Here is a 27947-nt window from a genome sequence, read left to right as displayed (position 1 = left end):
GCTCGACAATTCCCGGTAATTTTCGTGTATTTCCGTTTATTTATAGTCGATGTGGTCTCCATGAAATAATTTATCGCAATTTACAGTGTGTGCCATGCTCTGAGGGTGTGCAGGTTTAGCAAACTCTTTGTGATGGCGGCGACAGTGCGGCTTAAGATGAAATACAGTTTAATAACACAATTGACTATTATTGTTTATTTTATTATTTTGTGCAATGTGATTAACGTGAATAGTATGTTTGAACATCAATACTGCAGTCATAAACATCCACGACCAGCTGAGGTAAGTCAAATTGACGCCATTTTCATATTTTATATTTTTTTCCCTTTTTTTTTTAACAATAAAAAAGGGTTAAATGTGAACGAGTCCTTGTGAGTTCAATGACTCACCTCTTTGATATCATAAATACTCGATATTATTATTTTTTTTATTTTTTATCGAACAGCTTCAATAAGCTCATTTACAGTTTTTTTTTTTTGGAGTATTTTTTTTTTTTTCTCCAATGTTGAATGACATTTCGCCGGTGAATTGGGGTGGGGGTTGGCACGTGTATTCAATTTTATAAATATCACGTGGTTTTGTTTACTCATTAAAATTTAAAAATTATTTTGCATTGATTATTCATGTAATAGTGATCAGCAGTGATCAGATGACACTTCAAGCATCTGGGAATGCGGAAAAGAGACATTTGTTTTTGTTTTTTTTATACTTTTAAATTAAGCTTATATAAATAATAATAATTTATTTTTATTGCCTAAATTATATATTATATTATTGATAAATTATAACATTAATTATTTATTAAAAAAAAAAAATTATTTAGTATTTTAGATTTTTAATTTTGCTTGAATAAATAATCGTGTTTTATTATTGCTTAAAAATGAATAATTTTATTTATAAATTTTAATATTAATTAACATTTTATTTAAAAAATTATTAAATTTTGTCATTTGGTTTTTTAATTTATTTATTATTGGTAGAATGTAATTATTTAATTTTTTTTTCTCATTTATTTATAAATTTTCGTGTAAAATAAAAAATTCCGTATTTTTTGTTGGGGTTATTTTTTGACCTCGGATTACACTTTCACGGTGAATTTCTATAAAGTTAAAGTGAATGTAAAAATATGGTTTTGAACATCTTCACTCTTATTGCTATTTAATTCCCATTGCTAGTGAAAGTATATTTATAAAAATATAATATTTTTTTTTTTTTGCTCAAAATCCAATCTATAAATTTTTTTTTTATCTTTTATCTTCTTCCGTTTTAAATAATATTATGTTCATGGTTTTCAAGGTCATATTATTCATCACTGACCACATGTTTAATCACAAAATTATTATAATTATATGAATTTATATTTTACAAGTTCAAATGTTGAAAAAAAAAATTAAATTTAAATAATTTATTTCATTCTGTAACACAAAATAAATCACTGGATAATTTTTTTTCTATTTATTATTTTTCTTTGACATTATAAAATGTCTTTCAATTTGAATTATAATTAATTAAAATTATTAATAACAATAATATATATTATAAAATAATAATCCTAAAAAATAAGTCTTCTTTTTTAATTAAAATTTTTCATTCTCTAAAAATAATATTGTCATTTGATTAATTTTTAATTTATCAAATAATTCAAAGCCAATATTTTTTTTTTGATATTATTTATTATATTGTTTATATTTAATCTTTTTAATTAATTTTTTGCTCATTTATTTGGGGCTTAGTTATTTAATAATACTCTTATTGAAATATTTTTTTTTTCAATTAAAAAGATTAAATTTAGTCATGGATTTTTTATCTATATTCTATTTTAAAAGGAGATTCGAGTAGTACAAATAGGTGGATATTAAAATGACTATCATTTTTATTATTTTTAATTTTTTTTTCACGCTCAATGAGCGTTTCATTTTGATGGAAAAATAAAACAACACAGTGAGCCAATAGCCATATAAAGTCAACAGTTTTGAATTTAAAAAAACTCAATTTATTCTACCTCCAGTTGAAATTTAATATTTAATAATTCCTCCAATTTATTTTTCTGATATTGATTAAATTTTTTTATTATAATTTCAAAGAGTTATAAATACAATAGTATTATAATTTGTATTTTTTTCCCCCTCATGAGTCGTATTTTTGTGTTTAAAATTTTCCACAAAATCGATTTAATATCATAAATTTTTTTTATCAGAGTATAATTATTATCCAGTAGTGAATTTTAATCTAAACTATAAAAAAATATTATTACAAAAATAAGCTGACTATTATCAGTAAATAATAAACTAAAATTAAATTTTTTTAATATTTAAAAAAACCCAGATAACTAATTCTAAACGTGATGAAAAAAAATATATAATAAAAAATGATAAAATATAAATTAAAAATTTCAAGTCACAAAAAACAATTGTGTTTACATTAATTATTCATAATTCATTTCAATATGTCATCATAAAATCGATACGTATATTTTATGAAAACAATACAAACTCAACAAACCACTCATATTTTTTTTTTCAAATAAATTATTAACATTATTCTTTTATTATTTAATTTATTCCATTCAACTCTGATTTTTTTTTATAACATCAAAAATGCTACATTAATTGAATTCATTAAAAAATAATTACATATTCATCATTAAATTTTTATATTTCAATTTTCCATTTTCCGAATAATTTAAAAAAAATATCATTTGAACTTTTGATAATAAAATAATATAAGAAAAAAAATATTTAATTATTTTTCAACAACGTTTCCACAAATTGAGAATGGCTAAAGTTTAAATGAATTATTATTTACAATGTTTATACATTGGCTAGCTTCCAAATGTGAATTTTACCTGCAAGCTGATATGATCAGGAAAAGTTGCGATGGCAGGAGAAGGAAGAGATGAGAGAACTAGGCATTAATAAATGAATTTTTAAAATTAATAGTACAACTAACGAGGAATATCCGGTAAAATTTTTAACTTGATAAATCATCTAGATAAAAATTTATAATAATTATAAGAAAAACAAAGTTAACTACTAGTTTATGTTGTTAAATCAAAAAGCTTTTGTTTAATATTATTCGTATTATTAAATTTATTGAAAATTTGATTTAAATATTACGAAAGAGTTTAAATATTTCAAAAAGAAATTATTTAAATAAGCCACGTTTATTTAGATGTACATGTATATTTTTTTTTGTTACGATAAATTACAAATTTATAATGCATATCACGTTTATGAGCTACTCACGTCAAAAAAATTTTAGTATGTCATCTATTATTCGTTCCGGTATATATATTCAATTGTAAATTCACCGGCTTATTTGTCCTTTTTGATACGTCAAATTAAAGTTTTACTTTTTAAAGTTTAGCTGGTTGAGAATAACGATGAATATGACTTTCTATAAAAAATATAAAAAGGTTAATTTACATATTGATAGTATGATAAATCCTTAATCAAAATATTACAACTATTTTTTTTCTATTTACGCGCGCCTGTATCTATAATTTCTAAAATGTTTATTGTTTATTATTGTTATAAAAAAATGCATCAATAGAAAACCACCAAAAAAAATATATTTTATCTCTTCAAAATGCCCTTTATTTAATGGATTTTCTAGAAATACTGTGCAACAAATATTTATTGTAAAAAAAAATATTGAAAATAAAAAGACCAGTAGAAAATTATGAAGTTAAAATTTTTTAAAAGTTGAAACAATTTTTTTTACAATAAATATTCGTTGCACAGTATTTCTAGAAAATCCATTGAATAAAGGACATTTTGAAGAATAATAATAAACAATAAACATTTTATGTGTCGCGCGGTCTATCAAGCGCTCGTATATGTTATCGATTTAATCCTTCGAAGATCACTCTTTGTTTATTTGATTTATTTCGTTAGCAACAAAAAAACAAACTATGTCTCATTCACTCTTTTTTGTTGCTAACGAAATAAATAAAAAAATAATAGAAAAAGGCAAACAGAAAGAAATTCATATGAGAGTAAGGGAGAGAAAAACAATGACCAATCAAATGTCCAGAAGATCGATGACGACTCTCCTTTTTATATAAGGAAATATAATTTATATATTGTTCAAGAAAATTAAGAAGAAAAAAAAATAGATATATAATTGTTTGATGGATATTAATTTTAGTAAAGAATATTATAAAAAAAATTTCTATTAATTTTATAATATATTTGACGCACGCAATGTTGACATGATTTCTGAGGGCCATGCACTAATAAACTTGGTTATTAAAAACCAACTTGGTGACTTGTATGAAGATATGAGGAATACAACGAGGAAATTGACGCTCTCAAATCAACGAGGCAAAATGAGATCAATTAACCGCGTTAACGCCCCCTCTGGTCTGATTCATATATAGATTTTGATTAAGAAAAAAATTAGCAAATATATTTTTCCATTCTTATATAATTAGCAAATAAAAAAAAATATTTTTTAATTATTTTATTTATATCAATCGATAATATATAAACAGTTTTATTAATTTTTATTTATTTGATATACTACGAATAGTATTCATCATTATTAGTTGAAAATTTTTTCTTTTATTTTAAAAAACAATTTAAAATTCATAAACAGGTACTTGGTTGATTAATGTTGTCAACTTTTATATGATATAATCAGCTAAAATAAATAAATTTTCATTTCTTGTTTTGGACTGGTTTTAAATATAAATTTTTACTGAAATTATTTTTATTTTTTTTTATTCCATGAATTTTTTCATGTAGTTTTATAATTTTAAAATTTAAATTAAATTAAATTATTTATTAAAATTAAATTTAAATTATTTTTTTTAAATATATACTCAAATTATTTTCGAAAAAAACTTTGTTCATTTGTGTTTTTATAAAGTCAAATATTTAATGCGCCATTCGGCTGTAAATAAAGGTAAAAAAAGGAGTAAATAAATAAATTATTGTAGGTAAATATTTAAATGAAACATATAAAAAATATATACAAACATTTTATGATATCATTGAGATGAACAATAGAGCAAGACCATGATTCGCCTAGGCAAGTTATCGTTTTATATTTACCTCGTGGGAATACATCGACCTCTGTCTGGTACAACAAATGTTCGTGATATCGTTGGATGGATTATACCACGAAACAAATAATAAAATTCTTACTGTTGAATTTTTGCGCAATCTGGACCGATATACACAACTCCACTTGGTAAATTCATCTCAGTGTCTTGTATACATTCAACGAGAATTCAATGTATAAATTATTTCCCGGATCCTCTTTGACATGTCACAATCTAAACGTTGTAATTTATATTAATTAAAAAAAATCATCATTTTCTCTAGCCAAAGATTTGTAATATTTAAAAATGATAATTAAAAAATTTTAAATGATCAAAGTTATTTCCGGAATCCAAAGAGATGCAAAAATAAAATTTCAACTATTACAAGAAAATTTTATTTAATGAAAGTAATTTTAGCATAAAAGATCTCATGAATAAAATTATTTTTTTTTTAAATATCTATGTACATTTAGTTTAATGAGACACCTTGCTTGCACACACCCTATTTATTTATAAAAAAAAAAAATTAAACAAGTATATAAACACAAAAGAAGTGAATACCAATAAATGATTTAAAAATATGATGAAAATAGCAACAATATAAATACGTAGAAAAACATTAAATAAATAAAAAGGTCAACATTTATGAAGTCTCAAGTTCCCACGTGGTAAAGTGATGCTTTAAAAAAATATTTAAATGACGTCTTAGTTATTTTTTGATATTGAAAAATAAGAAAATTTGAAGAAATAATTTAACGCATAACATTTATTCTACGATTTACTCTGAAGTCTAAAACTAAGACTTTATTAACAAAGATTAACTGTTATCTAGGATTTTTAAAAACTTTAGTCACAAAATTGTTGAGATGACAATGAATGTGTTGAACAACTGGCTGCTTTTTTTATTCTTTTACAAACAAATCAAATATGTCGTGGGAGAAGTTTATGGCTAATGAGCATCTTTACAAACAATAGTTTTTGTTTTTTTTTTTTTTTTTCATTATTATTTATTGAAGAAAATAATAATAATAAGTTACTTTTCTTTTCAATTTATTATTAAAAATGAAATGAAACAATTGTTTTTTTTCTTTGACATCAGTAGAGTATAATTTTACGGAGGCGAAGCCTTACGTATTGAAATCACTGGCAAAAAATAAATAATGTTCATATCTTCTAAACTATTTAAGATAGAGAGTTTGAAATAGGCTTAAATTAAAGGTTTTGAAAAGATCTACAGCCAAGGATATATTAGTTAATTAATTGTTGATAAAAATAGATAATGAAAAAATTTTAAACTCGATATATTAAGAAAACTAAGAACAAATCATGGATGCAATTTTTTGCCAGGATGGTTTTTTTTAAAAACTCTACAAAATTACGATTTTTTTTTTTTTTTATTGTTGCTAGAAATTTGTTAATTAACAGAATATCAGAATTTGTGTTTTTTTAGACACTTCATAACTTTTTTAAAAATTATCTCACAGAGTTATATTTGGTCTTAAAATTTTCCTCATCAAAATCTCTACAGCCAAGGCTATATTTAGAAATATCAAAACCACCCATTTTCAGTTGTAAGACGATTGTTTATAATAATAGGTGTCATCGCGAACTTTGTAATGAATAAAGGACCTTTAAAAAGTTGTACTTGGAAGTTCTATTATATCCTTGGCTGTGGAAATTTTTATAAAGAATTTTTTGAATGCAACATAATTTTTTTGCGTTTATTTATTCAAAAGTTATCGGTTGTCCAAACAATTACCAATTTATTATTTACAACAATTTCTTCTAAATAAAAAGTTTGTACGCATGCGCCAATCAAAAAATATATTTCGATCGGTAAGTCGGTATTTCTTTTCATCGATCTTTCATTTAAATAGTAAGAATAAAATTAAAAAAAATAAAAATAGTAAAAGTTTTTGATCTAAGTAGAAAAATAAGATAACTGTTAACTTTTTTAAATTTTTTTAAAAATTAAATTACAACTAGAAAAGAAACAACAAATATATATATGTATATAGTTAAAAATATATACATGTTATATTGAGGTTAGGTTCAAATGTTATCATTGTTATTATTGTGTACAATATTTATATTCAAATAAATATTTAAAAAAAAAATATATTATGTATAATAATAATAATGATAAATATGGTTCCGTAATTAAAAAACCCGTATTCGCCGGAGTTTTGAAAATTTTCAATTTTCAACGGGAAACGATTTCGTTAACAACATTTTTTTTTTATATCTTGGTTTTTGTGAATAAGAGATTTGATTTTATTTTGGCCCTTTAAATTTTGAGGAAATATATTTTTATAGTTTTAATTAATAATAAACATCCCGCATGTTACATGTGGGTATATAGTTTTGTTAATTTTTATCAATTGATAGTTTATTTCAATATAAAATATTTCACTTCTTACATCCACATAATGATGCATACAGAATAAATATTTTACATACAAATAAATTGATCTATTTAATTTTTAAAAATATATTTATTTGAGATAAATGAAAATTTAATTAACAAAAATTAAAATAAATTATTTGAAATTAAATTACAAGGTTAATTGTTTATTTGATGAAAAATATGAAAATTATTTTTTTTTAAATATTAATTTATTTGTGGTTAATAAATTTTATTTGAAATTATAAAAATAAATTTCAAAAATTTATATACTTGAATTTTGACTTTTTTTTTTCTATAATAATTTCAAAAAATTTTCATACTACATTTTATTAAATAAATAATAAATATTAAATTTATTTTTTCAATTTTTTTATGTAATAATAATTACAAATAATCATTTATTTACTTTAAATATTTAATTTATTTTTCATACAAATTAATATTTATTTCGTTAAAAAAAAAAAAATTGAAACTATTCAAATAAATGATTTATTTTTTTCAAATATATTTTTCATTTGATTTAAATATTTAATTTATTTTATACAAATTAATATTGATTTTATTATAAAATCTTACAATATATTCATTAATCCCAAATTAGTTAATTCTATTTAAATTTATCCAAATATGGAAAATTTATTTTATTCAAATAAATTAAATTCTTTGAATATGTTTCATAATGCTCTTTGCGTTGCGATTTTGAATATAATTTTACCATGTTGGTTTGCATACCATTCGATCGATATGCCCAAAGTATTCTCTGAACCATGTTCACATGTTAAATTAGTTTAACATACCAATCTTGTTTTTCAGTAGCTATTGATAAAGTTTGTACTACATTTATACTTGACTGATTTTAAAATGAAATTGAGATATTCTGACCAAATTTATATATATATATTTATTTGAATGAAATTACATTAAATTTGATTCATTGAACATGACGTTTTCGTAAACACAAAGTGAAAGGGCACATACTTTTTTTTATTATATATTCAAAGTTTTTTCTTTATATATATTTCAAGTTCTTCTCATTTCATTTTCGTTGTTTTATTTTACCTCTTTTTTATAAATATAATTATAAAAAAAAAAATATTGTTAACTTAAAAACTTAAAACTCGTAAGATTTTATCATCCAAGTAAATTCCTTAGTACACTAATAAACTGTTAAATCTTTTCTTTTTAAAAAAAACTTTTTAACTTTTTATAATAAGTGTCACTGTGTTATCCTTTTTTTTTTTTTCTCACGTGACAAAATGTGTTGTTGCCCGAATAATAATTATGAGAAATAATTCATCAACAAAGCTTTCTACAATTTTAGAGCAACTCCCTGTTGATTTTTAATTTTTTTTCCCACATTGTTTCATCATCACAATGAATACAAATATATTTATAAATAAAAAAATAAAATTATAATTAAAACTTTTTAATAACTGGCATGAAGTAATGAACTAATTTTGTAATTTTATATTAAATATATTTTTTTCATTAAAAATACAAAACGTATATATAAATATTAATTTTCTCGATGACTTTTTTTTTTTATAAATACAATATTTATGTTTTAAAAATAATAATCATCCTAAAGTTATTGAAAATATTTACATAAAATAATAAACATATAGTATGTGAGAAGCATATTTGTATTTTTTTTTTTTGCCAATGAAAAACTAGTGATTTCACTTTAAATTCCAGATAAAGAAAAATTAATTTTTCTAGGATGGAAGAAGAAGTGTACAGCATGATCCAAGGTTTCAACATTCATAATAAAATATCACGTTATTTTTTTATTATGAAATTTTAATATTATTTTTTGCATAAAACCTCAGAGTTCTTAGTGTTAATAATAAAAATATTTTGCAGTATCATTTCTATTTTAAATATAAAAAATATTGAAAAACTTTTTCTACAAAAAGTAGGTTTTTTATATATTTAACATTAAAATATTAATTTATATATCAAATATTTATAATCAATAATTAATTTTGGCTATTTTATACAAGAAATAACTCTTTAAATTTTGCGAAAATTAATTGAACGAAATTTTATTGGGAGATAACAAAAAAAATATATACAAAATACAATATTTTCTCTGGTAAAATAACATTTTATCTCATCGATTGATCTGTATAGTTTTTTGTTATCTACAGTCTTGTTGATACCAAAAAAAAATGTGGCAAAGTGCCATAGACAGTTTCACTCTTGTTGATGTTAAACAAAAAAAAAAAAAATTGTAATCGATTAGACGCATGGCGATGCGCAAAAGATTTCTTGACAGAAAAAAATAGAAAAAGTAAATTTCATTTGTCTTAAAATTCCCCTGATTGACAATTGAAAAATTGAAATAGAAAAATCAATTTGTTGTCATTGATAATAAGTATTAAAAATAAATTTTTTTATAAATTTCAAGACTGAAAGTTGTTGACAAATTTATAAATTTATATTTCGTGATTTACTCAGTGATTTTATGTACATCATCTGGTTTAATACAATAGCGTCAAATTACGTAGAATTATTAGTCTAGAAAGTTAATGCACTGTAATATAAAAGGGAAAAAACAAGTAGCGTGAATTGATGCACTGATGATTGAATGACAACATGTAATTGGTAATGGTATACTAAAGCGTCAGCTGTAAAATGTTGAAAGCGACCGAGTTACTACTCAAACTATTCATATTTATATTAACTGTATAATAAAATATATATATTTATTTAATACAGAAAATTTTCTAAACAAAATACAATAAATTTTCATTTTAAAATTCATAATTACATGACTGCTCGTTTAATAATAATCCGAAGAAATTAATTTTATTATTTTTTAGTTTTTGATGTATTAATTAAAAAAACTATTGATTAATTAATTTAATATTAATTAAAAATATTCAATAAATTATTTTTAAAAATTGATAATTCAATAGAGTATGAAAAAACGTTCGAAAAAAAAAAAATTTCTTTTTATAAAAACGTAGCGAAATATTTTAAATAACTCCAATTTTCGCGGGTTTTTTTTCCAATATTTAAATGACATTGACATAAATAAAACTACTAATTTTTTTTCATTTATTTGTTTAATTTTTCTTGGTGAATCAGCACTGGAAGATTGGCATTAAAAAAATTGTAATTAAAAAGTTATTATATTCACTTGAATCTGCTAATTTGAACAAATAATTTTCGATACTCTAAATCTACTTATATTCATCGAGCTTTTATGCAAAGTTAATTACTCCGAACAATTTATTCACTTGACATATTCAATTTATCGAAAGCTGCTTATGACTATACTGAATCAAAATAAATAAATAATATTAATTTTAATATAGCTAATCAATAATTATAAATTGTGACAGAAAACAACGAGAATAATATATAAAACGGTTATCTTTATGCAAACCACGAAATGAATTTTTTTGTGCGGTTGACATCGTAACATTATACTTCTTTACTTGGCTAGTACTAAATGTGATGTAACATGTAACGCAATGCAGTCTTATATTTGAAAAAAAAAAAAATAATAATAATTTTCTTTTATTTTTTGCGATCGTAATTAGAAAAATCTGTAAAATAATTATTCATTACCATAAATATTCCAAAGTAATTACATTAAATTTTATTTTTTTTTTTCCATTATTTTCTTAGAAAGGAGCTTTGATTCACTGAGCAAGAAAAGATAAAATAGCTTTCTTAAAAATATTTTTTTATAATTTTATTTTTATTTTATAAAAAGCTTCTGGGTAATTATTATTTTCATAATGATATCTAGAATATTTAAGTGCACTTTTTTTTAATAATTAATTTAATTGAAATTTTTCAGTATTAGTTGCATTTTTTTTTTTTAATAAACAATATTAAATATCCTGTGAATGAATAAACAATTTATTAATGTTTTTTAAAAGCTTAGAAATATGCAATTCATGTCAAACAAAATAATTTAATTATGATAATTACAAAACGTTTTTTTAAAACTTGAATAATAAAAATACATTTCGTGTTGAACAAAATAATTTAATTATAATAATAATTACAAATTTATTTTCAAAACTATGTCATTATATTAATTGATATAAAATTCTTTCAAAAGTTCAACTTAAATTTCGAATCGTTTGTTTGGCAGTGTTGAAAAGTTGTGATCAAAAAGTCTCAGAAGCTTTTTGTTTAAAATCAAATCTTTTATTGAAATTCCAATGATGTTTTATATTTTCTGATCATTTTATGAAATATCAAAGTGCTCAATATAAACGTTTCAGTTTATAGAAAATTCAAAATAAATCGAAAATAAAAGCTAAAAAAGTTCAACTCAATCCATTCGAAATTTTATAGCTCTCATTTCGAAATCCTTTGGTGAATTGAATTTTATTTTTTCTATTTGGAAAATTTATCCAGTCGTTTGAATGTCTCTTCCATGGTACTGGTGAAAATTATATCATCAGAATCATGATGACAAGTGTTTGCTCAAATAAATTTCAATATGTAAAGAATTTTTTTCAATATCTTATCCTTCGTTGCAATCAATTCAAATTTCTTTACTATAAATTTTCTCATTTTTACATTGCATATTCTGTTTTACTTCCTCATCGGAAATTATGGTAAAAACAAAGTTCAACAATGTGCATGAGATATAAAAATAATCAAGTGTCATCGTCCTATGGAGTATTAAAAATTTGTGAGAGAGAAAACCGGTTCGCCCGCGCTATCGAGCTCTTGTCACGCATTCAATGTAACATTTCTTTTGCAAGACATAACAAGTTTTAAAATTTTTTTTTTAATTTGCCCACAACAGAAGCCAATGAACTGAATCAAAAGGGAAATTTGTGGTAATGAAAAAAAAATAAATTAATATCTAATGAAGCAGTCAATATAATTTTAACAAATTAATTTCTATAATTTACCAATAAACAATAAAAAAATTACTAACAAAAAAGTTGTAGTAAAATCAATTTGGGTTGAGACGTAGTAATGATTTTTCGATTGCTTAGACAGCATGGAATGTCGACAAATATTTATAAACAATATTTAAAAATTATTGCTTAAATTAATTGTGCATATGTAATTTAAAATTTTCCGGTTATCAAAAACAACTTTAATTAGATGTATTTTCGAAACATTCAAAGTTAATATATGATTTTTTGATATATCATTACAACACAAAACAAAGATATAATCAAAATAATTTAAGAAAATAAATGCTCAACAGCAGGAGCGGTATTTAATAGTAGTTTATTATAAAATTTTTTTTTACTTTGTTTAATTTTTATCTGTACTAATCTGACTTTTAAAAATGTCAAATATGATGCTCTTATTGAGTTGGAATTTCTAATAAACTTTGAAGCTAAAAATACTCATGAATAGCTTACATATTTTCAAAATTTTATTTGTATTTTTACAATATCAATGTCTTTTTGAATTTTGAAATATTTTATTCACAAAGCTTTTGAATTTTGGTATTGATTATTTGCTTTCAAGGTAAATTCTTTAGCCAATTTTCATTGAGTCACAAACAACAATACATAAAAATATTTTGTAATATTTTTTATTTATTTAATGCTCAATCATCTGTTCATATATTCGAGACGTCTTGACAATTCTAAAGACTATTTTTCTTTATATATTCAATTTATATTCATCATTCTGGTTTATTTTATTTGTTGGAATTCTTAAAAGTCTTTTTGCGTTTTATTTATTAGTATTCATTAATGAATAAATAAACTTTTGTATAAATATTTCATTAAAAAAAATCATAAAATTAATTGAGGAAAAAAATCTTGACCTTCGTAATGATTAATGTAATGAATATTATTTTTACTATCGATTATAAAATTTTTTAAATAGTATTTCAATTGTTGCGATGGTAAATATTGAAAGAAAAATATTTCCTTGTTTGTTTTTTTGTTGAAATAAATTATCTATGAATATTTTTTAAAAAATCATGATTTGTAAATTAATAATGACAAATAATTAAATTAAATAACAAGAAAAATATTGAAAATATTTTTAAAAATTATATTAAATTTTCTCGAGGCAATATTGCTATCCGAGAAAAATTATAAAAATGTAATAGCTTTATTTTTTTTTTAATAATTTCTTTGATATTAATTTAAAAATTTACAATATAAAAAAGTTCGCTGAAAACTTATGATTATTAAAAAATAATTATTTACTTTTCAGTGACCTTGAAAAGTTTCCATTTGAAATGTGCTTTCAAATTATTTTTGCTGTATAACAAGAGTCAATACATTCGCTTGTTCTTTGGACCGTTATCTCAAACTGCTTGAGGATGGTCGTGAATTTTTTTTTTTTTCTTATATTCTGTTGCTATGCATGTAGCCAACTTTTATTGTAAATCTTTTGTAATATTTACTCTTCAAACTGTTTTTAATATAAGAAGCTGAAGAAGATTCCTGGGTTTTTTTTTTCCAGCAAAAAAGACTTGTTTCGTGGTCGTAATGAAACCTATAATTTTAATTTTCTTGATTACTCAATTACTCGGATAAAAATCATCCTATAAATAGACTAAAGTTTTTTATTTGAAATTTAAAAAGTCACGACATTGTGTCTTATTCTTGGTAATTATATTATCTATTTTTTTTTATTACCAATTGCTTCGCAAATGATATGTATATCTCGGAACTTTGAAAACCACAAAAATGGCAAATTTTCCAGCTCAGATGTTTCTGCCACATTACCAGTTCCATTACTAGCGTTAAGTATAACTAAACTTTGCCGAAAGTGTGCACACAAAGAACCACAAGTATCGGTAAACTGTAATTTACTTTTAATTATAACTGCTTGGTGTATTACATCATGTGAATAAATAGCTTATAAAGTTTTTCTAATCATCAATTTATATTAATTTATATGACGCTGTAAAAAAAAAAATATAAATGCTTATAATTATTATTTTATTAACATAATTATACTTAAATATACCTAAAGTTATATATGAAAATTGAAAAATTATAATATTAGCTTAGTATCGAAATTAATTAGTTTTAAATTACGACTACCTTGGCATTCGTTATAAATTTTAAGAGGCTCTATTTACTCTTGTGTGTATAAGTAGATCAATAGTCTTACTAAATTATCGATAGAATTTTCTAATTGATGGAAAAGTTATCAGAATTTCGAAACACTTAATTAACTACTTACTAGAATTTTTTTTATGAATTTTTTTTTTTTTTTTGATAAATTCATAACCAAAGTTTTTTAATTAAAAACACTTGTTAAATTAATTTTATATTTTTTTTTTTTTGCTATTATTTCAATTGACTTTTTATTTTCTTTTTAGTTATTAAGAATTTTTGTTTCAGGTTGTTCATGGAGTTCATATTGAGCCATTTCATCAAGTTCGAAAACGAAGTATTAATCAACCTCTGAGAATTTTACTGTCTTATGATGATAGTGTTTATCGGTAAGTCAAAAATTAAGCGAAAATAAATAAAAATAATTGGAATTAAATTTTAAAACTTTTAGAATTATTATATTAAGATGTTGTTTAAATATTAGAAGCATAATTACAAGGAATTTTCATTTAGAAATATTTTTTTTACGAATGATGATTTTCGGCAAAAAGTACAGAATTTCGAAAAAATATAAAATTGTAAAAAAATTAAAAATAATTAACATTAAAATCTGCAAATTTTAGGGTAATTATATTTAGATATTGTTTAAATATTAAAATAATTATTTCATGAAATTTTTATTAAGAAATATTTTTTTTAACAAATATCAGCTGCAGGGAAAATTCCAAAGTTTTGTCTACGGGTCACGAGAAATATAAAATCGAAAAACAAATAAAAATAATAGAAATTAAAACCTAAAAATTTTAGGACGATTATATTTCATTGTTGTTTAAATACTAGAAGAATAAATTCATGAAATATTCATCTAGAAATATATTTTCAAACCAACATGACATCGGGAAAAAAATAAAAAAAATAATTGAAATTAAATTTTTAAATGCTCAGGACAATTATATTTCGCTGTACTTTAAACTTGCCTAGTACTTAAAAAAAATTATTTCTTTTATTCATGATATTTCGAAAAAGATTTTTAGATTGTGAATAATGCATTTAATTTATTTATAAATAAAATTGTCATTTATAACATACTTAAAGTGTGAAACTTTAAAACGCAAAGGATTAGAGTTTGGAATTTTCCCTGGTATTATAGTCTACTCAAGTATTTCGAATTGTCGTGTAAAGTACAGGTGTTACAGCATTGAGTTTTCCAAATATGTCAAAACTCATATAAAGTTTCAACATTTCCACTGACATTTATATCAAAAAATTTGACAGCACTGTAAATGTTTTGCTAAATATATTCAGTGTCATTTCAATTGCAAAAATAGAACAGAACCAAAAACTTCAATTTGAATATTCAACTATTGTTGGTAAATGTCAAATAAAAAAAACTAAATTCCCTTCTGGGCTTAGTTTTATATTTTTTTTATTCATTATGAATTTTATTGCTTCAAACTTTTTGAATTTTCTATATCCACATTTTTTTATATTATCCTGTTTTTAATTTATGAAGCAATCATTATGAGATCGATGTTGAAACTCTTACCATGTTCAATCACTTTATGAGATAATCCACTACAACTTCTCGTGAAAAAAAAAAAAAAAAAATTAAAGTAGAAAGACCTATTTATCCATAAATATACAAGAGAAATTTATATTGAAAATTTCTCTTTAATTCATGGCTAGATGACGTTGATAATTTATTTATTTATTTTTTCATTGACTGTGATACCAGTTTTATTAAAAAAATTATTTAAATTATTAGTTTCATTATTATTTGATAAAGTTTAAGTTTATTTATCTTTTCAAACATTTATTTATAATAAATAAAAATTTTTATCATGAAATATGGCTGCAATATTTCAAACAAAAATGTGCAATTTTGTTGCTCGTTGACATTATTTTCTAAGAAAACAAATATTTACATTTTGAAATGAAAAATAAATAGAGTGAAACTGAGGTAAAATGATATTAATAATAAAATAATATAAATATTATTATTTATTAATAAAATAAAATTATCATTATCAACACTAAAACATTGACGTCCAAGTGTAAATAACAGAGTTATTTTTTCTCTTGTTTAACTAATTTATAATTTCTACTGAACAAGTAGATACACCCAGGTAAATTATAGCCAATTTAGTGTGTGAGAAAATATTATGAATCAGTATAAATAAAAAAATTTTAAGACTGTATATATAGTACAATTAAATTCTCATGATATTCAACTTGACTTTTGATGCCAAGCACATAAGCTATACATTACTTTCACCCAACGCAAATATACGTGGGTAGATTCTATTTTAAAAAAATAATAAGCAAAGGGGGCGTTTATAAAAAAAATATAATAATTGACAAATTTAAACATCGTTTGCAAAATATATAATTTTTTTTAAAAGATAACATTTTTTTTTTCCTTTGAAAATTAATGCTATATTAAATTTATATAAAAATTATTTATAAATTTATTATAAAGAAATTTTTTAATAATAATTTTAAAATTTCTTTAGCAATTCATTTTATCATTTTTTATTATTAAATTATTGATTATTTATTTTAAAATTAATTCAACAAAAACAAATTAAAATAACAGCTAACTTTTAGATGTATTTTAAAAAATTTTCATTTAAAAAATACAAAAATATTATCATAAACAAATATACGAATGTAATACTAGTTTCTTATTTTATCTCGACTGTTTTAATAAGTTTTCTTTAAAACTTCATAACTTTATAAGAAATCATAAGTTCCCAGAATATTTTTATGCATATTAAAAAGTAAAAAGAGATTCTATACAGATAACAGAAGTTGAAAATAAAGATGTATAAAACTGTCAAGTACAAGAAAGTTAAATTCTGGAAAATTATAATACACACTAAATTATAACACATGCCTGCATGACAAATTTTCAAATAAACTTTCTTGTTATTATTTAAATAAAAATAGAATTTTACTTAATTAATTAATAGCTTAAATTTATTTTTTTTTCTATTATATATTTTAGGTGCTATAATCGACTGAAGTCAAACTGAGTTGTTATCATTTTTAAATTTTTTTTTGAGTTACAATTTTTGTCTCAATATTATTTGACAAATATATAACAAAACGTTTCGAACTTTACAAAACAAAATAGATATTATATCAACACGTGTACAGAATTTTATACTGTTGATTTGATTTCCATTATCAACATTATTTTTTTATTTACTATTTGTATATTTATTTGCTATTTGTAAAGATTGTGAATCAACAACTATTGTTTATTCCAGTATACAATTATTTGTTATTTGAACGTTCGATACATAAACATGCACATTGAAAATTCATATTATAAAAACTTCAATATATTATTTCAATTTTAAAGAAAAATATTTATATACTTTTCAATTGAGAGAGTTTTTATTTTTTATTAATTCTTAGGGTTTCAAATATATTTCGATTTTATTATTCAATGCCGGCATTGTCGTCTGTGTTGCCATCAATAAATTTAATAAATTCGTTTTCAATGTTTAGTGTTGGTGCGTCAACAATTGATGAAGCTTCAAGTAGTTGAGTCTTGCGATAACTTGAACATATACCAAGCTTTGACAGTATATCAATGATTCTTTTCGAGCCAGTTTTTTTATGAATATAAGTCGATAAAGCTAACTGTAAATGTGATATAAATGATCTTGGTCGTACTGCTGATATAATTGAATGTGCAATGCTTTGAACTTTAACAGAGCCCCGATTACTTTCTTCACTGGTTGAAAACAATAATTTTTCTAAAAAAAATGATAGTGTTCTAGGAATATCTTTCTGCACCGAGTCAAGAAATTTATTTGGTGATTTGTACGAATCCATGTCATACTTCTGGTCTTTTATTTCTTTACGTAATATTTCAGAGGCAACAGACAATATCAATTGTTTTTCGTCATCACCAAGATCTTTGTCACCAACCATCCATTTATCATAAGCAGAAGACAAATTTATTCTTTTATAAAAAAATTGTGGAGCACAGCCCATACGATGTAATATATAAATATCATCACCGTACTTTGATTCGAGTCTTCTACACAATGTTCTCATTTCTAGAGAAAAATCTCCCATCAAGTCTTTTATTACTCGCCAAGTTACTGCTTTACCTGAATTATTTTCCAGATGATTACAAACATTTTCAAATGACTCTTGATATTTTTCATCATCATTAATATCAGGCTCAAATGTATTTTCAAAACATTTTGAATGATATCTTGCTTTTAAAGTCATTAATGAATCTATGTTGCATAGTCTTGTCTTCAAATTTTGATTATTAGGCAGCGTTTTTATCGTAGATAATATTTTGATGTCCATGAACTTGCGGTCTACTAAAAAGCCCGTTTCTGGATTCCAATTTTCACCACAAAATAAACAGTTTTCTTCAAAATTAAAGGGCTTAATGTCAACAGTACTTGATGTACTTGGGCCATCCAAATCAGGTAGCTGTTCATCATTAAATGTTGGAATTCGATATCTCATGTAATTCAGCCGACAACCTGCATCAAAAAAATTTTGTTATAATTCAAGAAGCGTCCTACCTACGTAAAATTTACTATAGTTCTTGATCTACAAATATTTAATATAATATTTTTAAAAAATTTATTTCAATATAGATAAATAAATTTACAAAATAAAATATATTTTTTATTAATTATTATTACTGTATTTATAAAAGAAAATTCATTGATGAAAATATAAAAACATGGGGTCAATACAAGCATGGGTCAATGTTTTTTGAATAAGCAGTAAGCACTGACATAAGTTTATGACTTATTATATTTTATGTATAATTATTTAAATAAATATAGCTTACTATTGTGTAGATAAAGACTGGTCAATTTAATCCATTTTCTCCATTTATTATCCCTCAGTTTTTCACTTTTTCCAGACAGTGTCTGAATAGCTTTTTTTCCAATTGTTGATAATAATTCTGTTCCACCAGATGAACTTATTTTAGAAGACTCGTTACAAAGCACGCACTTAGGAACTTTATTCGCATCTTCATCCATATTTACACACGATGTAACAATTCAATAACAAATTAATAATTTTTTTTTATTTTACTAAATTAAAAATAGATGTAATTAAATGTCTGAAAGAACTGAGAAACGTCAGATTTTAGGTGCCAATTTGTCAAACAACAGGCAACAGCTGACGACCGGCAAGTAGTGATGTTGTTGTAATATTCGGAATAATTCGGGACCATTCGCTACGTATCGTTTTATTGGGCCTTTCGGGCTTTTGATATCAAGATTATTATTCATAGTAAAATGTCTATGAATAATTGTTGTAAAAATAAAAATTATTATCAGTAAAGTGTGTACAGCGAAATTATCTTTGGGTGAAATCGCGACACCTCTTTTCCCCCCACAACAAGTACACGTCGTAAATAAAATATAAATTAAAAAAGTATTTGTTTTCTATTAAGAGTTTTTTATTACCACCCTTAAATTTTCCACCCCCAAAAAGTTATTTTCATTACATTGATATTGACAAAGAACAAAAAAATTAATTTACAAATATCTTATTGATAAAATCTTTGTTATTAAAAATAAAAATTTTTAAATAAATCAACTCTTTATTAAATATGTATATAAAAAATTAATTGTAAAACTTTTTTAATTTAAATTTAAACGGTTATTTTTTTGTATTTTAATCGGCATGATAATTATGACTCTTGACAAAAATATTTTTCTATTTTACTCTGAAATTATAGCTGAAGAGAAAATCTAGAGAAAAATATTTTCACGGCCAATAAATTTAAAAATAATTGTCACTATCTAAGCATTATTTTTCAAGCTGTTATTTAATTATCTAAAAAAAAAATACTATGATAATTTTTCGTCTTAATTTTCTATTAAAAATTTAAAAATAATTAAAAATTTCTCTGATGATATCGCGCATGTTTATCTTGATTTTTAATATAATAAACTTCATGGCTCCCAGCCTCCGTAAAAATATTATTTAGTCATTTGATGATTACGCTATAAGACTATAAAACTATTTTTTAGTTATTAGAAACTTGTTACATTGTCATCATATAAAAAATAAATTAACAATGTTGTGTTTATGTGTGTCAACGAGTGCATGGCTTCATCTTTCCCCATGCATTTTTCTTTGACGTCACATGACTTCCAACGATCAATGCACCTACTGTTAAAATTATATTATAAAATTAACAAACATAAGATAACTTGAAAGCGCAAGTATATTTCATTTATAAAATTTTTATAAAAGCAACGGAATTATATCAAATACCCAACTAATATTCCGATAGATTTTTATCTGGAAAAAAAAAAATTTCAATTGAAGAAAAAAAAGTTAATTTAAAAGCTTATAGCTTCCATAATAAATTTATAATATAAACTATAAATTATAATTAATAAAACAATGATAATAAAATTTAAAAACTTAATTATTGATAGGAAAAAAAATTGTTTTACATTATTGCGATGATAAATTCATTCAACCATTTATTACAACTTTAGATGTAACTCGGTTCATATTAAAAATTCAAATAAAAATAAAAATTTTATAAGATTATTATTTGAATAATTAAAACACATTAATACAAATATATTTTGTAAATATATTTTGTGAATAAAATACACTGATTAAAATTGTAACACACCGCATATCCAACTTTACCACAATGTAAATGAATAAATTCACAATGTTTGTAAGGTCTCAAGTTTCATACAGGGCTATCAAAGGATGTGGGATAAAAATTTGTTAATTTAAAATAATATAAATAACACTCAAATAAAATCAAAACACTGTAACTTAAATTCTAAATTGTTTTTATTATTTTTTTCAAAGATTTTTGATGGCACTGAAAATTTATTCTTTACTTTTTTAATTATCCGCAAATAACTTTTAAAATTTATTTATATTTTTTTTTCATTTAAATAACATTTCCATTGATGAAAATCATGGAAAAATATTCAAACAAATATACTTGTTGGAAAAAAATTTAATAAATTGATTTTTCTTTTTGATTAATAATTTTCACAGTAATGCATTAATATTATTTTGAATATTCTAATGAGTAATAATAATAATTTTAATATCATGTTGAATAATACTATTTAGAATTATTTGAATTGTGTATATATATCCAACACAAAGTATCGATTCACACCGAAAATCTAGAGTACATAGAACAGTCGTTCCTGTTCTGTTGATTAGTCATTGGATAATGTGACATCAATAATTTCAATACCTTAAAATAAAAAAAAATAAAATGAATGTAATAGTTGACCTTACTTTCATTTATTCCATTCATTCAAATATAATAACTGTATAGACATGATTATTTATCCAACATCTTTTGTGATAATCTCTCAACAATAAATCAATGATCATGTTCACTATCATCATCAATTCATCACCAACACCATTTGCCAATCTAACATTAATATAAACAATAGAAAAAAAAATAGAAAAAAGAACATTTCAACATCTAGGTATAATAATTTATGTTAAAATAGAAAAAAAAATTATAAATAATAAAAAACAAAAACATTTTGCCATCGCGTCAACGTGACATAATTTTCCTTGTCCTAGTTTTTAAAAAATAATTTTCTTTTGCCTCACGTAAAATTCGATTATGCATTATGCACATCAATACATTAGTACGTGCTTAGTTTTTTTCTATTTTTTTTTTTTTTTTCTAACTGGGTATGTTCAACTTTGTGCTGCTTGTTAAAAATAAAATGACGAAAAAAGATTTATGACAAAAACTCGATTACATAGGCTGAAAATTTTTATTTATTTTTAGCTGATTTGTTTGATAAATAATTGATAAAAAATATTTATAATTTTTTAAATAAATTAATAATTTAATCTTGTGTTAAATAATTTTAAAAAATATTAAAAACTTGTTTTTTTATCTTGAAATTTTTATAATGTTTTTTAGAAATATTTATATAATATTTTTCAACAAAATATATTCAAAAAAATTTTATTTATAAAGCTTGATAAGTTGGCATTGAGTTGTATCAATCGATGGCAGTATTACAAGAATTTTTTTTTAGATTATTCAATGAAACATCTGACAGGTTTCATGAAAAAATAAAATAAATTATAAATCAATATTTGCAACACACCAATTGACTATCCAGTTTTATTTTTATTTCTGTTTTTAAATAGGTTTACCAACTGGGTGGTTGGTGTGAACAATGTTTGATACAATGAATTTAAATTAACAAGGGTAAATTAATGCACCCACACGTAGTATTATAATAAAAAAAATAAATAAAAAATAAATAGTGAATATTACGTAGATGTGGGCATATCGATTTGAAAAAGAAATTTATTATCTGGACTTTTACCACACCCAAATTAAGTCAAGTAATTAATTAAAATACTACTTGACATATCAAACTGTTTACTGAATGACATAAATTTTTGAATCAAAATTTTTTCAAGGTATTATTTTTTTTTCATCAATTAAATTACAGTAAATTACATTAAATTTTTTGGGGATCGATCGCGAGCAACTCAAGTCTTATTGAGATCGAAAAACATGAGATATTTAAAATTCTACAAAATCATTGTACAAATAATCAAGGTGTAGTAATATATTAATTAACAAAACAATTGTTGGTTAATTTTTTTTGATAAAACAGTAGACATTTCCGTACGACTCGTGGGTTTTTAAAAAATTATCTGAGAGTTTTTTGGAGATAATTTGAAGAGGTGTGACTCCTCAAGTCCTTATCACCGAACAAATTGGGCTTGACCCACATTTTTTTATCTCAAGGTCAATTAATTCATTTAAATTATTTTTTTTTTCATAATTTTTTGCATTAGAATTTTTTTTAAATCACTCTGGAATCAAAATTTGATGGAACTATTATCATCATAATTAAGTCCGTTGTTGTATTTTAGATATTAAATTTCATTTCGTAATGAATTATGCGAGTTTATAAACAATAGATTATACTATCATATTTCAACTGTATAGATAATTAATTATACTCTTGTCAAGTCGGTTTTTGGATTAATACACCACTGCGCACTTCCAACACAAAACATTCTAAACTTTTGCTAATTAAAATGAAATTTAGTAAATTATTACTATATAACTCTTTATTTATGTTATGAATGAGTAAGTAACATATTCCATCTTCATTATTACCCAGACAAGTGTAAACTTTTTCATGAAAAATAATCAATATCATAAAAAAATTATAATAATTAATCAAACTTATTTGTTTCAGATTGGATGCCGAAAAGTTCGAGTTAATTAATGTAAGTTAATTATAATTTTCTCTCAATATTTTTCATTTGACAAATGTCTTTTTAGCAATAAATTATCATCAACATTAATCAAATTTATTCGATTTTAGAATACAATTTTACCGGAGGCTGTTCATTTTTGGGAACGAGCACTCATGGTTCGTGAAACGAAAAATACAATACGACTCAATAGGTAAATTATCATTCAATAATTTTAACTTTCCAAATAACTTTTTTTTTAAATTTTTCATCAACTGGAAAAGATAAAAAATAAATATTTTTAAATATCTACAAAGTTCAAACAAATAAATGTAAAATTTCTAACGCCATTACTTTTTTCTATAAAAGCTTTTCGAAAAAATAGTATACATAATAACTTAATTATTACATTTACAAAATAAAATTTAATTATTATACTTTTCCAAGAACTGTAATTCAATTAATTAGTAATTGAGAAAATTGTCAATTGTCCTTAATTTGTTCGTAAAAGTATTTATACAAAATTTAATTTATTTATTTTTTAGGAAATGTGAAAGTAGTCAAGTTTTTGTAAAAGACCATCATACATATTGCATTGATACATGCCGAACAACAACAATGTGTGGAGAGGTAAATGTGCCTGAAGAACATCTTGATGTGAGTCCAAAAAAAAATCTACAAATTAAATTTAAAAAAACCGTAATAATTAAATTAATTTGATGATTTGTTTGTTATAAATTCAAGGTATGCCGAACGTGCAATGCAACAGGTCATAATTGTGGAGTACAAAAAGGCAGTGTTGCTGGTAAAGGAATTGATGGTGCAGATTTTGTATTTTATGTATCAGCATTACAATCAGAAAGATGTCATAATGGTTTAACTGTTGCATATGCTGCACATTGTCAACAAGAATCAGCACTTGATAGACCAATTGCTGGACATGCAAATTTATGTCCTGGTAGTATTAGTACAAAAGCACAAGAACTTGAAACATTATTAAGTACAGTTAAACATGAAATACTTCATGCACTTGGTTTTTCAGTAAGTCTTTATGCATTTTATCGTAATGAAAATGGTGAACCAAGAACACCAAGACGTACTGAAACTGGTAAACCACCATTAAATGAAAAATTACAAACACATCAATGGAGTGATGATACTATTAAAACAATTATTAGACCAGAATGGCAAGTACATGGTGGATCAATAAAAAGATCAATGCAAATGATTGTTACACCAAGAGTTAAAGAAGAAGTACGTGCACATTTTTTATGTGATGATTTAGAAGGTGCTGAACTTGAAGATCAAGGTGAAGATGGTACAGCATTAACACACTGGGAAAAAAGAGTTTTTGAAGTAAGTTAATAGTATTGTCTTACTTTAAAATACATTAATTAAAATTATTTATTTATATTTATTATTTTAGAATGAAGCAATGACTGGTACTCATACACAAAATCCAGTTTATTCAAGAATCACGTTGGCACTGATGGAGGACACTGGCTGGTACAGAGCTAACTATTCAATGGCACAACAACTTGGCTGGGGAAGAAAACTCGGCTGTGATTTTGCAATGAAATCATGCAAAGAATGGATCTCAACTAAATTTGGCAACTCCAGGTATAATTTTTTTATCATAAATTAATTTAATTCTATTATCTACTTGATGATAAAATATTTTTCAATCTCTTTTTTGCTCTCAATTCTCATGAAAAGTGATAAAGATCCCAAGTAAGTAATAAAAAATAATACAAAATTATTAAATCTATTTTTACAATTAAATAAGTAAATAAAATTTGTTTAAAAAATTTCTAATTATTTGATGATTATTATTGTTTTTTTAGAACTAGATTTATTCATCCATTTTGCAACAAAGTTAAACAAGATCCACTTAGAACTGAGTGCACTGATGATCGTAGTTCTGTGGCACTTTGTAATCTCGTTGAACATTCTCAGCCATTACCAAAAACATATCAGGTATGAATAAAATAAATTTGAATAATAAAAAAGCACATAATTTCTCATGATGTATTTAATAATTATTAATTTTTTTCTTCAAGAACTTTGATTTTATTCCTGATGTTCCGAAAGACAGAGTACAATATTATGGAGGCTCAGTTTCACTGGCTGATTTTTGTCCTTATATTCAAGAATTTACATGGCGAGCTAAAAATATTGTCGTTCGAGGATCACATTGTTTATACGAAGAAAATAATCCACGTAAGTTTGTAGAAATTGAATCAACTTATTCATAGAAATTCAATTTTTAATCTATTTTAATTTTGATTGTTTATCAAGAACCTGCAAAAAATTTTGCTCTTGAACAATATGGAGCAAAATCAAGATGTTTTGAGCATACAGATCGTATGTGGGAGGAGAGAACTTGCAAACAAGCAAGGCAGTGGCAACATTGGGGCTCAGGATGTTATCAATATTCTTGTAAACATGGAAGATTACATATTATAGTTAGTATAATTATAATATTAAATTTATAAATCAATTTTAATTGTTATAATTTAATTTTTGTTGTAATATTTTCAAGGTATCAAATTATACGTACACTTGTTATCATGCTGGTCAAGAACTTGCCATTAGAATTATGCAAAATGATTGGTTGCATAAAGGAGCTATTAAATGTCCATCTTGCAAAGACATTTGTCAGGTAAAAAAATGTTTTCTACTTTCATCAAAACAATCTAATTGATGCAGTTAATTTTTGTACTATTTTTATTGTTTCCTTTGAGAGTTTTTGCTTTTAAAATTATTCATCTTTAATGTGGTATTATTGTTGTGATAACATGAAGATAATTATTTAATTTTTTTAGGCTGAATTTCATGCAAGAGGCGAATGGTGCAAACCCAGTGAAGAAGATCCTCCTCCAACAGTTTACCACAGAGATAATTTAATATGTGCAAATGCTCATGTATTCTCATCAAGTTTAATTATTATTTCAATAACAAGTCTCATTCTCATCTCAAGATGATTTGCCAATGTCTTTGATTTTTTTGTTTTTAATATTCTTTTATAAATTTGTATCTTTTAGTTAATTTTTTATATCAATTTTTATTTGGCATCAAGATTTTATGAGAAATAATTTGAAAGAAAATTTATTTAAATAATAGTTTTGTTTGTGTTCATGAGAGATTTTTTTTTTTTACACTTATAAGTCACGCGCATTTTTTATTAAAATATTTACAAAATAAATTGTTGCGCAGAAAAGTCATATCGATTTAAAAAAAACAAAAAGTGATTGCAATGTTTTAACAAAAAGTATATACTGTAACTAGTTTATTAAAAAAATATTATTAGTAAGAAAAATAGTATGAATTATCCAGTGTAAATAATTTACAATGTTAAAATGAATTGAAAGTTAAAGAATTATTTTAAATTTAAAAATCTTAGAATAATTAAAATATATAATTGATTGTTGTTTTAAATGATAAATTGAATTTTTTGGATAATCTGCGTACTTTAATGTGTAATTGTTTCGATTGAGATAACAAAAATTTTAAATTATAAATTTTCGAATTGGAACGTAAAGAAATTTGTGTAAATATTCAGGATTTATAGCATTTTAAAATGAATTTTAGATGATATAAAAAATAAAAATGAATATTCCATTTCGTAAAGATTAAAAGAAAAAAATACATTCCAGTTTTAAATAATAATTATTAATCAATTATAATAAGTGAAGTTGACTGTACATTTATTATTTGTAAGAATGCTTGTAACTGTAATGTTGACATCTGTAAAACTCATTATTAATTTTAAGTTAAATAATCACTGTAAAGCATAAAAAAAGCTAAAAATTGTTGAAAATGTAAAAATCACTTGAGTGATTATTGCTAAAAAAAAAAAAGACAAGTGGCAGATGAAAAGATTATTATTGTGAGTGTAAAAAAAGTCTGAATGTGTATTTAAAAAAAATAATCTTCTTTTTTTTTGGTAGAACGTGCCATTTCTCTACTAGTATTTTATAAAATTGAAAAATTAAAAATATTTATTACTAAACTTGAGAGATTTCAAAAAAAAATTTCTTCTATTTAACAAATTAAAAGAGAACATAAAACTGTATACATTATAAAACAAAATTGAGACAAAAATGATGGTTCAATATTTTTAATACATCCTTTCATCAATTTCAATTGGTATCTTAAACACAAATTTTCCCAGTCAAATCATCTCGAAATAAAATATCCTGGTTAATAATTTCTCCAGTGAAAATAAAAA

The 27947-nt window shown here is 23.0% G+C and overlaps 2 protein-coding genes across 3 annotated transcripts; one reads left to right on the top strand and one right to left on the bottom strand.

Moving 5' to 3' along the window:
* Positions 1-87: 87 nt before the first annotated feature.
* On the top strand, positions 88-27947 carry LOC122859337 (leishmanolysin-like peptidase). Of its 2 annotated transcripts, XM_044162816.1 has the most exons (13): positions 88-282; positions 14762-14862; positions 23719-23749; positions 23848-23930; positions 24262-24373; positions 24461-25072; positions 25143-25336; positions 25433-25447; positions 25561-25693; positions 25777-25936; positions 26015-26181; positions 26259-26378; positions 26542-27947. In XM_044162816.1, the coding sequence occupies exons 1-13, from the start codon at positions 133-135 to the stop codon at positions 26698-26700; spliced, it is 2037 nt and encodes a 678-aa protein (XP_044018751.1). In that variant the 5' UTR covers positions 88-132; the 3' UTR covers positions 26701-27947. The 2 variants fall into 2 exon arrangements, with proteins under 2 accessions (XP_044018751.1, XP_044018752.1); XM_044162817.1 differs by lacking the exon at positions 25433-25447 and having other exon boundaries at positions 89-282; positions 26542-27946.
* On the bottom strand, positions 17637-19646 carry LOC122859338. The gene is made up of 2 exons (XM_044162818.1): positions 19308-19646; positions 17637-18990 (listed from the first exon to the last, which is right to left on the bottom strand). Exons 1-2 carry the CDS (start codon positions 19501-19503, stop codon positions 17921-17923), a joined length of 1266 nt encoding a protein of 421 aa, XP_044018753.1. The 5' UTR covers positions 19504-19646; the 3' UTR covers positions 17637-17920.

This window comes from Aphidius gifuensis, linkage group LG6 (assembly GCF_014905175.1).
Source record: "Aphidius gifuensis isolate YNYX2018 linkage group LG6, ASM1490517v1, whole genome shotgun sequence".
In the NCBI taxonomy this organism is placed as follows: domain Eukaryota; kingdom Metazoa; phylum Arthropoda; class Insecta; order Hymenoptera; family Braconidae; genus Aphidius; species Aphidius gifuensis.
The sequence above is the reverse complement of the archived record's forward strand: the minus strand, read 5'-3'. Positions and strand labels throughout refer to the sequence as shown.

Excerpts from the sequence above, each read along its gene's own strand:
- LOC122859337 (XM_044162816.1), top strand. The coding sequence starts at position 133 with ATGGCGGCGACAGTGCGGCTTAAGATGAAATACAGTTTAATAACACAA. Across the intron at positions 23,931-24,261 it reads AATACAATACGACTCAATAG|GAAATGTGAAAGTAGTCAAG; the intron begins GTAAATTATCAT and ends TTTATTTTTTAG. Across the intron at positions 26,182-26,258 it reads ATGGAAGATTACATATTATA|GTATCAAATTATACGTACAC; the intron begins GTTAGTATAATT and ends AATATTTTCAAG.
- LOC122859338 (XM_044162818.1), bottom strand. The coding sequence starts at position 19,503 with ATGGATGAAGATGCGAATAAAGTTCCTAAGTGCGTGCTTTGTAACGAG. Across the intron at positions 18,991-19,307 it reads CAGTCTTTATCTACACAATA|GTTGTCGGCTGAATTACATG; the intron begins GTAAGCTATATT and ends TTTTTGATGCAG.